Source organism: Fukomys damarensis, unplaced genomic scaffold, assembly GCF_012274545.1.
Source record: "Fukomys damarensis isolate Sample0158 unplaced genomic scaffold, DMR_v1.0_HiC HiC_scaffold_23, whole genome shotgun sequence".
Lineage (NCBI taxonomy): Eukaryota > Metazoa > Chordata > Mammalia > Rodentia > Bathyergidae > Fukomys > Fukomys damarensis.
The window spans coordinates 54,192,883-54,209,070 of NW_022900935.1; the positions used below are offsets into that span (position 1 = coordinate 54,192,883).

General features: G+C 38.8%; 1 protein-coding gene across 2 annotated transcripts in view; it reads left to right on the plus strand.

The window, feature by feature from the left end:
* The window catches only part of Map2k6 (mitogen-activated protein kinase kinase 6), a 105,718-nt gene extending 95,733 nt beyond the window's left edge, over positions 1–9,985 (plus strand). For both annotated transcript variants that reach the window (XM_010640576.3, XM_033767607.1), the window contains exons 11-12: positions 1,059–1,104; positions 5,540–9,985. In XM_010640576.3, coding sequence (XP_010638878.1) covers positions 1,059–1,104; positions 5,540–5,617 — 124 coding nt within the window. In that variant the 3' untranslated portion in view covers positions 5,618–9,985. The remainder of the gene's footprint in view (positions 1–1,058; positions 1,105–5,539) is intronic.
* Positions 9,986–16,188: the final 6,203 nt, after the last annotated feature.

The window sequence follows — 16,188 nt, forward strand, 5'->3', positions numbered from 1 at the left end:
TGGGAATTGAACTTGGGTCCTTGCACTTGCAAGGCAGGCCACCGAACTGCTGAGCTAAATCCCCAGCCCCCCATTAGCATAAATCTTAGCAACCGAATTATCAGTCACATTTTGTTTCCTTCAACTCCAGGCAAAATTCCCTTCCATTCATGTATAATATTTGGCCCAGTGGGTACTGGGAACTGTATGTTGCCTCTGAAATCTTAGTTTCTCTGTTTTTTTTTTTTTTAATCATCTTTTTCTCCATTATATAATTTGTGATTCCAACTCCAAATAAACTATTTCTTTCTTTCTTTTTTCCATTTTAAGGCTGGGTTGGATAGAGGATAGGTGTGGATTGACAACAGGGGTCATGATCTGGTCTCTTTACCTTGCAGTTTTGTTTTACTATTTCCTCTGGTCGTAAATATTATCAAACGTTTGTGCAAATACAGAGCTGAGTGACCAGAGTCCACCTGACAATAGGGCACAACCACAAAGTCTTTCTAGGAAGAATAATTGCTCAGTGGCCGACGGAGTGTGCTTTCCCATTATCACTAAAATGTAGTAAACAAGTAGCATTACCTTAGAAACTTCATGGGCTTATTGCTTGCATCTCAGGCAGGTTTGGTGAGGAATATATAAAAGTAAATTATACATTCAAGGGAACTAGAAGCAAGGAGAGCCAAGTGGTTGAAGACAGTGAAGAGATAACAAATGTATTATGAGAAACACTTGCCGATTCCTTTGCCGGTACAGGTGGGATTAAAAGCTGCCTTGAAGGAAAGTAGATATATGTTTGAAAATGTAGTGGCTGTAGATCAGAAAAGATAGTCTGGTAAGGTATTGAAGGTTAGTAGATACACACACACATTTTTTTTTTTTACTAAATTATACCCAAAATGATTTAAAACATAATTTTTTAGTATGACAGAAGAGGAAGGTCAAGATGGGAGGCCTCTGTTTTCAATACTTTTTTAGAAAACTGGTTATGGTCAGTCTTTTATAGATACTGAAATCCTAGTTTAGTGATAAATGGTTTCTAGATTTAATTCGACTGCCTTTTTTTTCCCTTTAAGCTTGAAGAAGAATTCCAAAGAACGGCCTACGTATCCAGAGCTTATGGTGAGTATTATCAGTGTTAACATGTACATACTCACAACTAGTAAAGTAACTGAGAATAAATTATGATGATATGACCGTATGGGAAGAATTGATTCATTGAGACATAAGGGACAGGAATTGGACTCAAGAAAAAGAGTTAAGAGAGTTTCAGTCATCATACCTTCTGTAAGAAGTAATCTAAGAAGTTTTTTTCCAGGCTGATAAACCTATCACGCTATAAACCAGCTTAGGTCTATACATTTTATAGTTTCAAATTTAAAAGATACTGTGAGTCACAATTTACTAATGTAATATTAAAGAAAGCCTGATTTAAGAGATTTCAGTAATGAGAGAAATTTAAATGCTTTGTGACTTACTACTTTTAGATAAAATGCCTGGGATTAATGAATTAGATGGGTGTCTTCTAGTGGGTGACAAGGAAAGAAAGAATGATTTCTTTTCTCCTTTTGCGTTGTATACTTTGTTGGAACAAAAAAGTAACAGAAAGCATTATTAGTTTGAATTCCGTGACCTCAATATTCAGTTTATCATTTGCACTATCAGTGAAAACAGAAATGAAAATAAAACCCCAGAAGTATTTGCAGTAGTCTTTCTTATTGTGGTACCTAGCATTCTAAGCTAATTACAAGTGACATTTCTTCTGCAGATGGCAAAGACCTGAAATTGACTGTGGTTTGCTCTACCAAGCAATGTGCTGAATGTAGGACAAATACGCTTTGGCAGGGTGAGGGGATTAGAAAATTCAGTCTACAAATTTGTTTTAAGCCCTCCCTAGATTTGTCTCAGTGATCAAAGTCTCATCTTCAGCCAGGGAAGGAAAGTTACATTCCTGCATTCAGTGCAATCTTGAAAAGGAAAAGAACAACATTGATACCTTGTCGTTTTTGCTGTGGTTGTTGTGGTTGTTGTTGTTGTTGTTGTTGTTCCTGGAGCATGCTTGGGTTACAGGCATGAAATGCTTGCTCCCATCTCATCCAACCCATGAGCTCTGCTGTCTTTAAGGACAGCTCAGGGCACGTTTTAAAAGTAACAAAGTGTGTGGTGAGGTGGCTGAGACGTGGGAGAGCCTCCCTTGGAAAGGTCAGGCCGGGATGAGTGGTGGAACCCTGTCAGACACGCGTGCCATCCTCCCAGCAGGTTGCTGCTCTCCAGTAACAAAGTGTGTGGTGAGGTGGCTGAGACGTGGGAGAGCTTCCCTTGGAAAGGTCAGGCCGGGATGAGTGGTGGAACCCTGTCAGACACGCGTGCCATCCTCCCACCCAGTTACATGGCTTTTCAAGTCTTCTGGGCAAGCTTTGGTGCAAGCCTGGCCCGCTCTCCAGTTGGGTGAATTCGAGTGAAGGCCAGCTCCTTGGGCCGCCATTGCCGCCTTTACAAAAGCCGTACCCAGTGCCCAGCCTTCAACAATTTCATTCACCTTAAACCCAGAGTTAAGGGAGGAAAGCCAAGGAATAATGACTGAGCGTGTCTTCGCATTTTACATGCTTAGATCGAATATCTCCTCTTGATTATTATTGTTTTTCAAATAGCCAGTCAGAGGTCTTTTCAGTCTTGACTACCCTTTGTTGGTCGGCCTCTGCAGCCCCTAGGGCAGTGATGGACAGCCTTTTAGAGCTCACAACAATTCACAGAGCCTGCTGCGCCATGCGTGCTGAACGTTCACTGCCTCTGTCCTAGTGCATTTTAAAATTAATTTCACATAAAGTGCAATAGACATACAGTGATTCCAGCAGGATCCCAGGGAGTCAGCAATCTTATTTTTAAGTCTCCTTATCTTGTAACCAATTTCGGAGACATTTTCTGACTATTTCCAGCTGTTTAAAATGCAAAACATTTTTTTTTTCTTTCAGGGGACCTCATTAGAAATTTTGTTGCAACACACTTGAGGGAAAAAAAAATGCAAATTATGCATTGAGGACTGATGTTGAGTTCTACCTTTCTATTATATCCTAGCACTGTGATTTTCTTTGGCATGCGTATTAATGTTGTAAGATCTTGTGGGATTTCCCTGCCTTCTCCTTATGGGATTAGTTTTTGTGGTAAGGGAAATGGGCTTGCCTTTTAAGACCCTAACTATTCCTTGCTTTTCTGAAAATTGAGGTTTTTAAATGGAAAATCTGTGCCCAAACTCCCTGACTTCAGTATTGGGACACATGTACCGAGAAGCTATTGTTTAGATTTTAGAAGTTCACAAAGAGGTAGGGAGGAAAACAATATTTTTTTCCAGATGAAGTACAGAATACATAAGGCTCCATCTTGTACCTCTTCTCGAAACCCCAGATAGTTGTTCTCTCCCTTAGAGTGGGGGACATGCATGTTTTATGGTGGTCTTATTTGCTTATTCTCTCAAACTTCTCCTGGGAACAATTAGTCTGTAGGATTTGTTCTTCTGGAATAGGTATTAGCCACCCCACCTTTTTTTTAAGGTCTAGATAGTATTTTAGGTTTTGTAGCCGCCATCCCATTGTGGTTACAGCTACTGAAGTCTGTTGTTGTAGTGTAGGAAGGCAGCTATATTCACTGTGTAAAAGAAAAGAAGGGAGTGGCTATGTTCCAATAAAAATTTATTGAAGTATGAGGCAGTAGGCCAGACGTGGTCTGTGATCATATTTGCTGACCTCTATTCTACCATGACAACCACCAGAAACGATGAGCCAGTTCATTCCAGTGATCGCCAGGTGAGGTGATGAAGGTCTTTACATATCTTAGGAAGTTCCAGGCTGAATTGCAGTATGAAACGAGGGTGCCTGAACCTACAGCAAAAGGCAGTCTCGAGTGAATGACAGCAGAACAAGAGGTGAGACGGGGCTGTCAGGCATGAAAAACAACCACCAAGACAATCTCAGGTTTGGTGTGTTCTCTTTTGATAGTAAAAAGCTTTGAAGTACATCGAAAGGTCTCCAAATGCCAAGAGGGTGAGGGAAAGCTTAATAACCATGCTGGTAAAACCCTTTGTAAGTGTGCTATGTAAGTGATTAGTAATCAAAAGTCCTGTTGTTACTTGGTAGTTGAAAGAGCTCAGATGACAGGCTATGCTTCTAGAAATCCAGTTAAAGTCCTGAGTGAGAGGCTCTGGGCCAGCACCCAACCTGCATCCTCAGATGGGAAAAGCAGAAACCTTCTTTAACATTTCCAGAGTGAAGATCCTTGCCACTGACCACCTCCTTTCTTTTAGGTTTTATTTCATTTTTCCTTCCCCTTTGTATTGTTTCTTAAAACTTCCACAGGGGGGACATTCGTGTCCCCAAAGAGCTGATTTACCCAGCCCTCTACTGTCAGATTTAAAACAAATATAATTAGAAAACCATGAGGTTGTACACTAAATCCCTTAAGTCAGGGAAACACAGTGAGTCATCTACATGTCTGCATGCAGATATGCCCACATTTAGTTGCTCAAATAGCCGCTGAAAATAATGCCAGCCGACAGTTGAGAACACGGGTGTGGTAGTAGGTGAGGTAGCATCAAGTTCTACTTGAAGGAATTGTCCTTTTGTGTTTGGTTGGTTCTGGTTTTGCTGTAAGAAGTGTGTATCTTGACGTGATGTGCCACTTTCTAATTAGAGGTGGAATGTTCCAAGGTGACAGGTGGAAGGCTCCAAGGTAACAGCTTGATGCTTATTATAACACAGCTGAGTGATGTAGGAGACTGCTTTGGTGCAGAGAGTGTGGCTTACTGTTCTTCTGAATTGTTTTGAAATATGTGGTCTTTTGCATTGTACCTTGCCTTTCCCCCCAGCAAAGTGCAGGACTCTTATTTCCTTTTTGTAGTTGACTTCAACTGAGCTGCACATACAAAGACCATTTTTCCTTTTTTCAATCTTTAATATCAGAGTTGGACTTTTTCTTCAAATACCTATATTTTGGCAGTCGACAGCATTTTCCAGATGGATCGACTCTTCATCAAGACAAACATAACTCTTGGCTGTGACTTAGAGAATGCCTTTAGATGTTTCGTTCCAAACCAGCTATCCAATGTCAAAGGCAGGGATGCCTTCTTTGCACATTTACTTTTGGTATCTTATTCTACTCGACTTTTCCTGAGAAATGAAATTATCTCAGTCTAATGAATTTCTAATTATTTCACTCCTGTAGCAATCTAAAATGCTTTTTAGAGTATGTCAAAGCTTTGTGTGGTCTTTGCCATTTGTACTTTGCTGTGGAAAGGATTTATATAACGTAATTACTTTTTTTTAAAAAAAAAGCCATATAGATTCTTTGTAGTAGAAATCTAGAATTTTCAAAATGGGAAGAGTGGCAACAAAGAGATATCTTTAAAATATTGGTATGACTAGCTGTATGTAAATTTGGGAAGGTTCAGAGGAATCCAGCTTATGCTGATGGAGATATTCATTTTTAAATGAATGTGTTAATTTGGGAGTCTCAGATATTGTCGGTAACAAATATTAATATCGTGAATTTTTCTTTTCTTTCCCAGCAACATCCATTTTTCACCCTACATGAATCCAAAGCAACAGATGTGGCATCTTTTGTAAAACTGATTCTTGGAGACTAAAAAGCAGTGGACTGACCATACTGTGGATTGGTGGGTTTACAGGGCGAAGCAAGTTCACTACAGCACCAATCGAAAGTCGTCTTTGAGATAATCTAACCCTGCCTCTCTGAGGGTTTTCTCTCCCTATCGTTTTTTTCTTTTCCCTCTCCTAAGGGGGTCTTGGAATTTGTAGTATAGAATGAACTCCTTAGATGGATGAAATATGATAAAAGCTTAGGACTTAAAAAGGTGATTAAATATTTAATGATGTGCCATATGAGTCCTTAAGCTTCTCAGATTTCTCTTGTTCTTTATGAAATGAATGCATTGGCCCTGGCAAAAAGGTGCTACAGTAGTGATGAAATTGTAAGTAGATTTGTAGTTCGTCCCATTTATTATTTTAATATTTATGTTTAAGTGCTTGGTTGGAAAGATTCCATTTTATGCAAGAAGGGAGATACAGAGGAAGGTGCGGTTGGCAGTATTTATAGGGCTTTTATTTTTTAAGTTTGATCGTTTCTGTGTTCCAGAAGAAATAATTTAATATGCATCTTTAAGAATATTATAAAAATCTCAAAAAGGAGCTCTTCTCGTGAAATGTCTCTTCCAGTTGTGGCTGCTGTCACACTCACAAACTTAGTCCGGGGTGATCATCTGTGTTTTATAGTGAAGTGTCAAAGTCATCTTGGTTCTACTCTTTCCCCAATTTTGGAAAACATAAAAATCATTTTTGTTTCCACAGCGCAAAGAGTAAAATATTTGGTTCTCTTGACATTTGTGGTATAGTCTTAGTGGAAAGTGATTTGTGATGTGATTTTATATCTACCCACATATCCACATATCTGTGTGTGTGTGTGTGTGTGTGTGTGTGTGCACACGTGTTTGTGGTAAACAGAGTTCTGCTGACTGGCTTTTATGGATATCTATATTTAGTAAGAAGGACATTTGCTCATCTAAAGGGGAGATAAGGCAAACCACAGAGAGAATTGGTGCCTTCTGCTTTTGTCCCTCCTGCAAAGGATAAGCCCCAAGGATTGTTTTTGTAATTAATGTAGCCTTCTGCTTTGTCTGTTTCCTTCTTCAATGAAGAATCCTTACTATTATTGGAATGTTATTATTACTAATATTATTGGAAGAGAGGAAAAAGCCAGTTAGTAGCTCTTTGACAATATGAAAAGATAACAGGGAAAGTTGAATTAATTTCCAGGAATAGACTACCAGATCTCCACTGGAGGAGTTTTCCTTTCCTCAACAGTGTGCAGTAGCAAACTCCATCCTGAACTCCCAGCAGGTTAACTGCATAACCATACTCTTTTCTTGTGGATAAAAACAGCCACACTTTCTCTGATTTGGGGCTCTTGCTTCTTTGAGGATCGAGGAGTGAAATGATTGACAGAAACAATACAGACCTATCCTAAATTACCAGGAACCATTGCTGTTGCACATAGTGTTCAGCAGGGTTACCCTGGGAATACAAAGATGGAGGATGTTTATTTAAAAAGAAAAAAAAAATGCCACACTATTTCTTTCCTTGCCTCAAATTCTCCAATGGGGAGAGGATTGCTCACTCGAATCTTCTCTTCCTTCCCTATCAGATTTTGAAGTGCAATCGTATATTTTTCTCTGTATTTCTTTGTGTCTTGCTCTTGACCTCTTGTTCATGGAGTTGCTCAGAGTGAGTATGATACTTCTTCAGGTTCTGCTCTAAGAAATATCCATGTCATTAAGCAGCAGTTTCACGTGCTTTGTAGCTACCTCTGTCTTCATTTTCTTCTAGCCAGAGCAGGGGTCTTAACCTGGTGATTATAGCCATGCAATTTCCCACCTGCCTTCCTACATCTGGAAGTTCCTCTCTTTGATAAAGAAAAGGAAAAAACCACAGCTTTATTCTTGTCCTATTTACCCATTTTCTGAAAACAGCAACTACTAGGAGAAAAATCTAGGGTTACTCCATTGCAGTCCCGATAAAGTGTTAAAGTAAATCATCTTTCTGGTCTGAGTCAGATTACTCCTACCTGTTTTTATACTTTGAAATATTCTTAAGGGAGAGTACATTTCTTATTGGTGTGTCTGTTCAGTTTGCGAGCCCAGGGCTGGACTTGCAAAACAATCATAGTAGGGAATAAATTGGACTATGGTTTTCTATGGTTCTCAATAGCATTTTGGAATCATCTAGAAGCTTGTGACACTGTCAAAGCCTTAACCACTGGAGACTTTCATCGAATTGGTCCAGGCTAGGGCCTGGGAGCTGGTACTTTCTTTTAACAGCCCTTGTGGGATTCTGAGGTGCAGCGAGGTTGAGAACTTGCATTGCACTTTTCAAGGAGAGAGCCGACTTGAAGTTACTTTCTCTGAAATATTTGCAGAGAACAATAAATGACTGTAGAAGACCAAGAGCTCCTATTTTTTGTTTGTTTGTTTGTTTGTTTGGATCATCTTTATCCCTTTCAGGGACAGCATGTTCCTGGAAGTACTGATTGGAAGATTGAAATACCTTTTGCCCCAGAGAAACAGTGTTTTACACGATGATTAAATATCTTATGTACTAAGGTATGATGGCCTGATCATCTTAGAAATCTAAATTCAGAACATGGCTTTGTTTCTGGAGAACTGTGTTACTGTGTTGTAAACTTTAAAAAACCAAGACACGCAAACTGTGTGTAAGTTGGGAGTTCCCTGTACATACAGACAGATATGTATATATAAAGGACAAGATATCTGTCCTTGGGGATGATGATTGAAGTGCTTAATTCTCTGCCACCATGGACCATCTGATTATTAGCCCTGGCTTTACCACTGTATTACACCATCAGGTGTACTTCTATATCAGAGATCATGCTTATTTTTTCAAATGTATTGGACTTGGTATCATGTAATTGTCGATGGTACACATTGTCTTTATATTTATAAAAAATATCCACCTCTCTCTATGTATATTGTTGATTTAAGAGATGTGCCAAGAACTTAATGTGAATGATTTTTGAAGACAGTTACTATATGTGTATATGAATCACTGAGTATTGGTCTTGAGAGATGCTGCCTTAAGAGACTATATATTTATATAAATACCTTTACTAAAATATTTTTTCCCACTTCTCTTTCAGAAACCCATTCTCTCACCTATGAGTATAATCATCATCTTGGAATTACTGTTCAGTTGTTGTTTGTTTCTTTGTTTTATATAATTCTTTAAATCAAAGCCCTTAGTAGTTTCCAGCTTGACTCACCTGTCTGGTCTATCAAATTTAGCAGGAAATTGTGTTTGACAGTCTCTACAAGTTAAATTTTCCCTCAGTGTTGAAATTTTACCATTGCCAACTCTTTGTAAAATATTTCACGGGCTCAGGAGATAATTTGAAATGATGATTTCCTCCTCAAAAATTTATTCCTTTTTTTTTAAGGAAAGGCAACCTTGCTCCATATCCCCAAAGTGACTACTTTGAGGAAGAAAAAAACTCCTATAGATGTATATATTGACAAAATATCAATATAGTCATCAGTTTTACACAAGATACCCATCTGAAGACCTTGGATGAAGGAATAATCCATTAGTTCAAAGACTCTGTTTGGTCCCTCTGAAAAAATTCAGAATAACTGGCTAAATAAACAGCTTTTATTTAGCTTGGAAACAAGTACGTGTGGTATAGCTCAAAATTGTATTTTATAGTTCTTATATATCCTCCAGACCTAACAAAAAATTATCCAGTATATGACAGGAGTTCCAAGACTTTCTCTGTTTATGCCACCATTGGTTGTCTTAGTAATTTTTTCAGTGTCCTAGGCCAAAATAGTTAATAGCTCTGGATATCAAGGAATTAGGTTTTAAGAGTTTAATAGTAGTTTGCATCATGTCCTACAGATGGCGCTGTGCTTCCCTTAAGAAACAGTATCTTCTGGTACCTGTGAATTTACAGTGATCTCTCAGGATATCAAAACACACAATTTGGGGACCATCGATATATGCTATGCTGATGTTTGCCCTACAGTTAGTGACCTTCAAAATTGAATTCTTGGTCACTCATCCCTCTATATGATTTCATTCTTTGTTTTGTTGTCATTGTTATTTGTTTTGCCTTTCTCTGACTAATCATTTTTAGTGGTGTCCTATGCTTTTTTGCCAGTCCTCACACCTGCCTTGCCAATTGTCATAATCTAGAAAATGAAATACTTATAAGCTCCAGCGCTAGAGGAGATTGGTGTAAAACTAATAGGATCCCTGATCTCTCCGAGAGAACTTGATAGTCTCTTTGTAATATAATCACAAGGGAAGCAGAGAGGGGCTGATATTTTATGGCTTAACACTGACAAGGGGTTTCATTACCTGTGCTCAGAGAAGTCTTCTGTTTCTCTCAAGTGTCTAACAAAAACATTTTGTTTTTGGCCTGAATCTTAAAGGCTTTTTTTTTTTTTTTTTTTTTTTTTTTTTTTTTTTTTTTTTTTTTTTTTTTTTTTTTTTTTTTTTTTTTTTTTTTTTTTTTTTTTTTTTTTCCTGGCTATGTAACTCCCTCTGACCTTGATGGTAAGATTTATGTATTCATAAAGTTCATCAGAGCTGGTATTTAGATTTAGCAAAACTAATTATACTTTTATTGTGCTGGGATTTTGCCTTCTTAACACGACTTTGCTGGCCAAAGGATTCTTCCACTTTTATTGAATTAGCAAGTGAAAGATATTCAAATAAATATCACCTTCATGGACTTTCTCTCCCTCTCCCCCTTTTCAAATGAAAAGTACAGTTGTCACTTAGATCCTGAAAACTTACGTATTCAGAAGGAAAAATGCCAGTGTGGAATCTAGAAAGAACAAGATACCAAACCCAATGAATAGAATAATGATATTGTAACAGTTTTACATTCATCTTTTCTAGGGGTGTGTGTATTAAAGATTTAGCACTGTTAAATGTGCTCACAGCTAACAATACCCCTTAGTTTTCTTTGGCTTTAACTGAGGTGCTCTGAAATCCTTCAGAAATTTTTTGAAAGCTAGGACTTTCTCCAGGAAAGTGTCCATCATAACAGAAACACATAATTTGCAAACATTTCTTTGTTGGCAGGGTGTTGTGCTTATAGACCCCGTGACATTGATGTGACCCTGTTCTCTAGAATGTAGATAGATGGCAAATCCTAGACCACAGTCGACAAACTTTCCGTAAAGGGCCAAATAATACATATTTTTGGCTTTGAGTTCTATGTAGTATTTGTTGCCACTACTCAAGTCTGCTGTTGTTCTGTGAAAGCATCCATAAACAATTTGTAAACGAACGAACACAACTATGTAACCCATCCAACTTTATTCACAAAACTAGTTAATGGGCCAGATTTGGCTCTGAGGAGATCATTTGCCAATGCCTGTCTTACATCAACACCACCAAAATCCAATCACTTAAGGATGAGCAGCCTTTTTCCATTTAGTGCGCATTTAGTTTAGGTGATGTTCAGGCAGATTAAGAAGATGGACATAGGAAAACAAATTTAGAAGGGACAGCCTGTTCTGTACCATGAAAGTTGCCTGTTAATTTCCTCAAATAAGTATTAATTGTTCTGGAAGATGATGGAACCACTTTCTCCAAGTAAAATGGGAGTACTTACTTTTTAAAAAAATTTTATGCAGTCACCAAGAAAACTGACTTCAATTTGGAAATAAAAAGTCACATTCTCTTAGATGTTAACTGTATCCTTGATCTTAGGGTTTTTTTTTTTTAATTCCTCTCTGCAGTATATGATTCACATACAAGGAGAGTCATGAACCCAGACATTAATAATTCTGTTTTCCTTTTCGCTGAACTGTAATATGATTTGGGAATTTTGGAGCCCAAACTCACCTCAAGTACAAGGCAAATGCAGTTCTTAATATCTTGGAATCCATCCATCTCTTGGACTTGTCCATTTTTTTCAGGAAGTGAGAAAGAGTATGCCGAGGTCAAAGTCCTGTTCTCAGGTAGCCTCAGGGCCTTGGCGCCTGTTCTAGGCGAGCCTTGTCCTCAGTGAGCATCCTTCTCACCATGACCGAAGACTCACGTAGACCCCTTGTATGCTGTTCCCAAAGCTAGAGGAGTACCCTTCTTTTCAAATCATCAGGAAGGGAATGGCTGCAGAATGGCACCTTCTGATGTGAATTTTCTTGGGTTGCCAGCTATAGTTGAGTCTTTGGATGCCAGAGCTTCTGCTGGAAGATTCCCTGCTTCTCTATGGAGCCAGAACAGCTGTATAATTGGTCCAATATCTGTCAATATTGCACCCCCTGAGCTGTACAAAATTCTATGCAAATGACTCTTAGCCAGTGACCTGCATTTTCTCTCTCTTCTAGAATACTTCTTAAGGATATAGTCTCTCTATTTTTCCGAAATCTATTTTCCTGCTGCATGATCAGCCAAGCGCCCTGAATGACACTTGGAAAATTCTTAAGAAGGGCATTTTGAAGTGTTTGATCTGGCAATTTACCTAAAAGAATATTTTCTCTTTACCTAGCAAACAAAGTCTGAATTCCAGAGCCTTCAAAATGAAATTATCCTCCCAAGGGAAGCTCATTGCCATCAAATCCATCACTTGCCACCTGTTCCGGGCGACTGCCAAGAAGATATGTCTTTTTTCTGAGTTTTAGAGAGTTGCTATTTACAACTATGCAAATATTATGCTGTTGCACATTTCCAAATGGTGTCCTTTGGAACCAAGAATTTATTTGGGTTAATCTTTTTAGTTCCTGCCCCAAACTTTTTCAAGCCAGATTCCCCTAAAAGCCGCTTTCCCTTTTGAAGTAAAGAGGACTGTAGCTTAAGTAGAGACAGATGCAAAGCAAGGCCAGGGATCTCACAGTAGTAGGGAATTGTTGTTTTTCAGAAGTCAGTATCACCTCCTAATGCAAACTGGTTAATAGAATTTTAAAATATGCAAATTCCTTGGACCCTCAGTGTCTTGCTGTCACTTGTGTTGTTGTTGGAATGGAGCGGTAAGCCTTTTGTTCTTGGGAGTTTCCAGTTAGATTTTGAGAGGTTTGCATTGTATTTGTCCTTACACTTGTCATTATGGACACACTTTTTTTTGTGTGTGGAGTTAATCTTGACGTGCGCTCAGATTTCCTGAGTTTACACATTTGCATTTCAGAAATTCAGGGTCTCTTTCAAGCAGTGAGGCTTTTGAGTTCAGGGAATTGAGTTGGCAATTGAGTTTAGGGAAAGCAAAGACAAGGGTAGTTACTTACTTGTGTCTTAATGCGGGAAACAATTTCCTAAATAATTCCTAGAGTGGGCTATTAACCATTTTTAATGTTTTTCTCATAGCATTCCTTGGCAGATAAGACGACACAGTACTTTTGTGAAAAGGAACTGTTCTATCCATTCTTATATAACAAAAAGTAAAATCAACGGTTGTTCACCAATCTGACTAAATGAACTGTGGTTTTCCCAGTTCTTGAAAAATGTAAGGGATTTCTGAGAGAACTTTAACCAAAACTCCCATTAAAGTATGAGCCTTTATAATAAGAACTTCCATTTAGCTTTGCCAAAAGAGCAGTTAGACTGGGCATCTGCTTCCCTTCAGCAATATTTTGCAGTTGAAAATGAGTAATTAGCATTATTGGGTCACTACCAATGTTCTAGTAGAGTCTGTAGAACATTTAAACAGAGTAAGTAAGGGCACTTTTTTCAGGGATTATCACTGGATTTTGGAGTTTAAAGCTGAATGGTGATGTGATACCATGTTTGGGGATTGGGCGAAAAGGTAAATACAGAGAGCAATAACTGAATGAGAAACCCCCGGGAAAAATGAAGGTGATAAAAAGACGAAAGGAGAGATACATCCTTTAACTGATGTTATGGAGATGCTCCTCAATGGAGAAACCCATTCAAACACCAAACTTGTATTATTTTTTTCCGTAAAAAATACTGAAGTATAAGCAGACTGAGACAGTGGCATTCATTTGAATATCAGAAAATTTCCTTTTGCTTCTTTAATGTCATTCATTCCAGAGGATCTCTATTTTAAACCGATGGCATCTGCAACAAAAGTCAGTGCACATGGGGTTTGAGAAAAAGCAATGAATTGCTGGCAGCATTAGGAGTGTGTACAGCTCATCCACCAGCTCCTTTTTGAGTCAAGAAATATGAATCCAAAACCTGAGCTCCCTAACCAACCTTTAATTCTGCTGGCAATTTTAAGAACGGTGGATTCCAAACAAGGTTATCTGAACAGGATAGATACATTTTGCACGCCCACAGTGCAGAAAGCTGTGATTGCTTTTAGAAATGCGTTGCATGTCTTTGCCAGAAGTAGAATTATAATTTACAGAGTTACCGCTCGAAGCTAGTTTGGATTTTCAGTACTTTGAGGCTCTTTTGTGAACAAAAAGGGAGGGAATGTGGTGAAAGTCAGCTTTGTTCATCTGAACTCACTTCATCAACCTCTGGGGCTTCTAAGGCCTCAGGAATGAAATGACCACTTGCATATGTCAGAGAGCCCTCAAAGCTGGGAAACTTTGTGGCCAACCATGCCTGTGAATCCTGGCTTTGCTCTACTGAGTATGCTAAAAGGGTCAGGGAGTTGAGACAGCAAGAGGAGAGGACTATTTCTTTTAATTTTTAAGCAGAAATTATTTCAAAGGAAGTGCCTGAAGTCAACATGTGAAGGCCATGTGGCATGGGACCTTCAATGGGTAATTTTTCTAAAGTAGTTGAGAACAGCCTGATCCTCCTTCCTCCTCTCCCTGACAGGGAGGGTGTGACTGCTCTCAGCAGCATCTTTTTGACATTTCTAGGGCTGTCAAGGAAGGAATCATAATTTTTGTTTGCTGTCCCTATAGGAAAAACATAAAGCTCTTTAAGCAATTGTGACACAGACCAAATGCTAACTGGGACTCAAACCAACTGAACCACTACCCCTGACTGGGTTTTACAGAGGGGTCGTAGTTGGAGGGCAAAAGAGACCCTCTACAGCCATAGGAAACCGGCAACTGTGAGGGTGTGTCAGTCAGGAACTGGGCACAAGGGAGGGCTCAGGCACCAACTTAGACAGGAGCTGAACCTGTCCCGTGCCTTCCACACAAACAGAAATTTGCACAAAAGGAAACATGGCAGCTTGTGTTTCACAGGAGCCATTTTGGAACCTTACATTGTCAGAAAGTTTCCCTGAGCAATGACCGCATGTATTGTTCTTGGCTAATCTCTGTATTAAAAAGCTACTTGACAAAGTTTGATAAAGAAAATGTGGACAGTTTATCTCCAATATTATCGCACTGTCTGATTTATTCTTTTGCCAAAATTTATTTTCTGAGGGGAGTGATTTTCTACATGAAGTGAAATGACATTTGAACAGACCAGTAAGTATATTTTAGAAAAAAAAACAAAAAACAAAAAACAAAAAACCAAGAACGTATTTTCTTTGTGTAATTAACCTCCTCAGTTCTTCTATACAGAATCACCAAACTGGGTCATTTAAAATATTTTAAATGAAAAGGGTTGGCTGAATGAGATGTTAGAGATTTGGTTTCACATTGTCTGTTTAAACACTTGAACACTTTTCTGTATATTTTGAGAAAAATCTGATAAGAGGCTAAACAGAGCTTCTCTGTGGAATGACCATTACAGGAATTTCAATAAAACAGGTGGATTTCCCTAGCTTCCTTTGTACTTCTGTTTCATAGATGAAAATGCTGCTTTTATATATTAAGGTTTTTAAGGAAAAAAAAAAAGCTTTTTTTCATTCTGTGAATTTTAGGACATATATATATATTTTAGCTGTATGTATGATTGATTGTTTTCCTATAATGAACACCAAATCTATTTTTTAAACCATACTCATCCTAAAGGAAGTTACTGGGCAGAGGAAACATGCCTTGATGTTGGAATGAAACATACCTTGATGCTTATAATCCCATAAGCCTGCTGCCTCTTCTTGGTGCCTGAAGTGTTCTGAATGTAGATCAGAAAGCCTGTGTATTCCTTTTCCTTCACAACTCCTATCTCCAGCGCTTAAACGTAGTGTCTTTGGAGAGTTGGAATCAGCAGGATGAATCCTGAAGGTGTGTGGGTTCCCTCAGTGGCTCCTGCATCTTTCCTGCTGTGTGCAGCTCGCTGCTAGCCTTCCCTGGCTGGAATCATCTCCTCTTTGTGGGTTGCGATACCTTTTCTTTATGAATGAGGCAGACTGAACTGTAGAGTATGGGATTCATTAGAAGTTTATGCAAGTGGGTGGAATGGTTCCATGCCTTTGCGGTGAAGGTTAAATTTAACTTCTGGCTCTGGGAACTTTTTTTGCTTGGGAGCGGCAGGTGTGGGGGGGAAGGAGTATGGTGGGTAGGGGTGCCCTGTACCTATTTCATGCTGTGTTTTCCTTCGTGGAAATATGTGGGGCAGCGTTCTTCAGGTGAAAGCATTCCCCGTCATTGTGTGGGGAAAGGGAAGTTACAAGTGTTCCAATGATAACTTCTGTGAAGCCCCAGGATACTATTTAAAAATACCCTTTTGTAGGACAGCGCATCTTTTTTATCTTTGCCTGTTGGCTCAGCTGTCCCCATCCTTTCTCATTTCAGCCTAGTTTTCCCTTTATTCAGGCTGTGCGCATTTTTGTTTGCTTGCCTGTTTTTTTCTTTTGAGCTGTTGC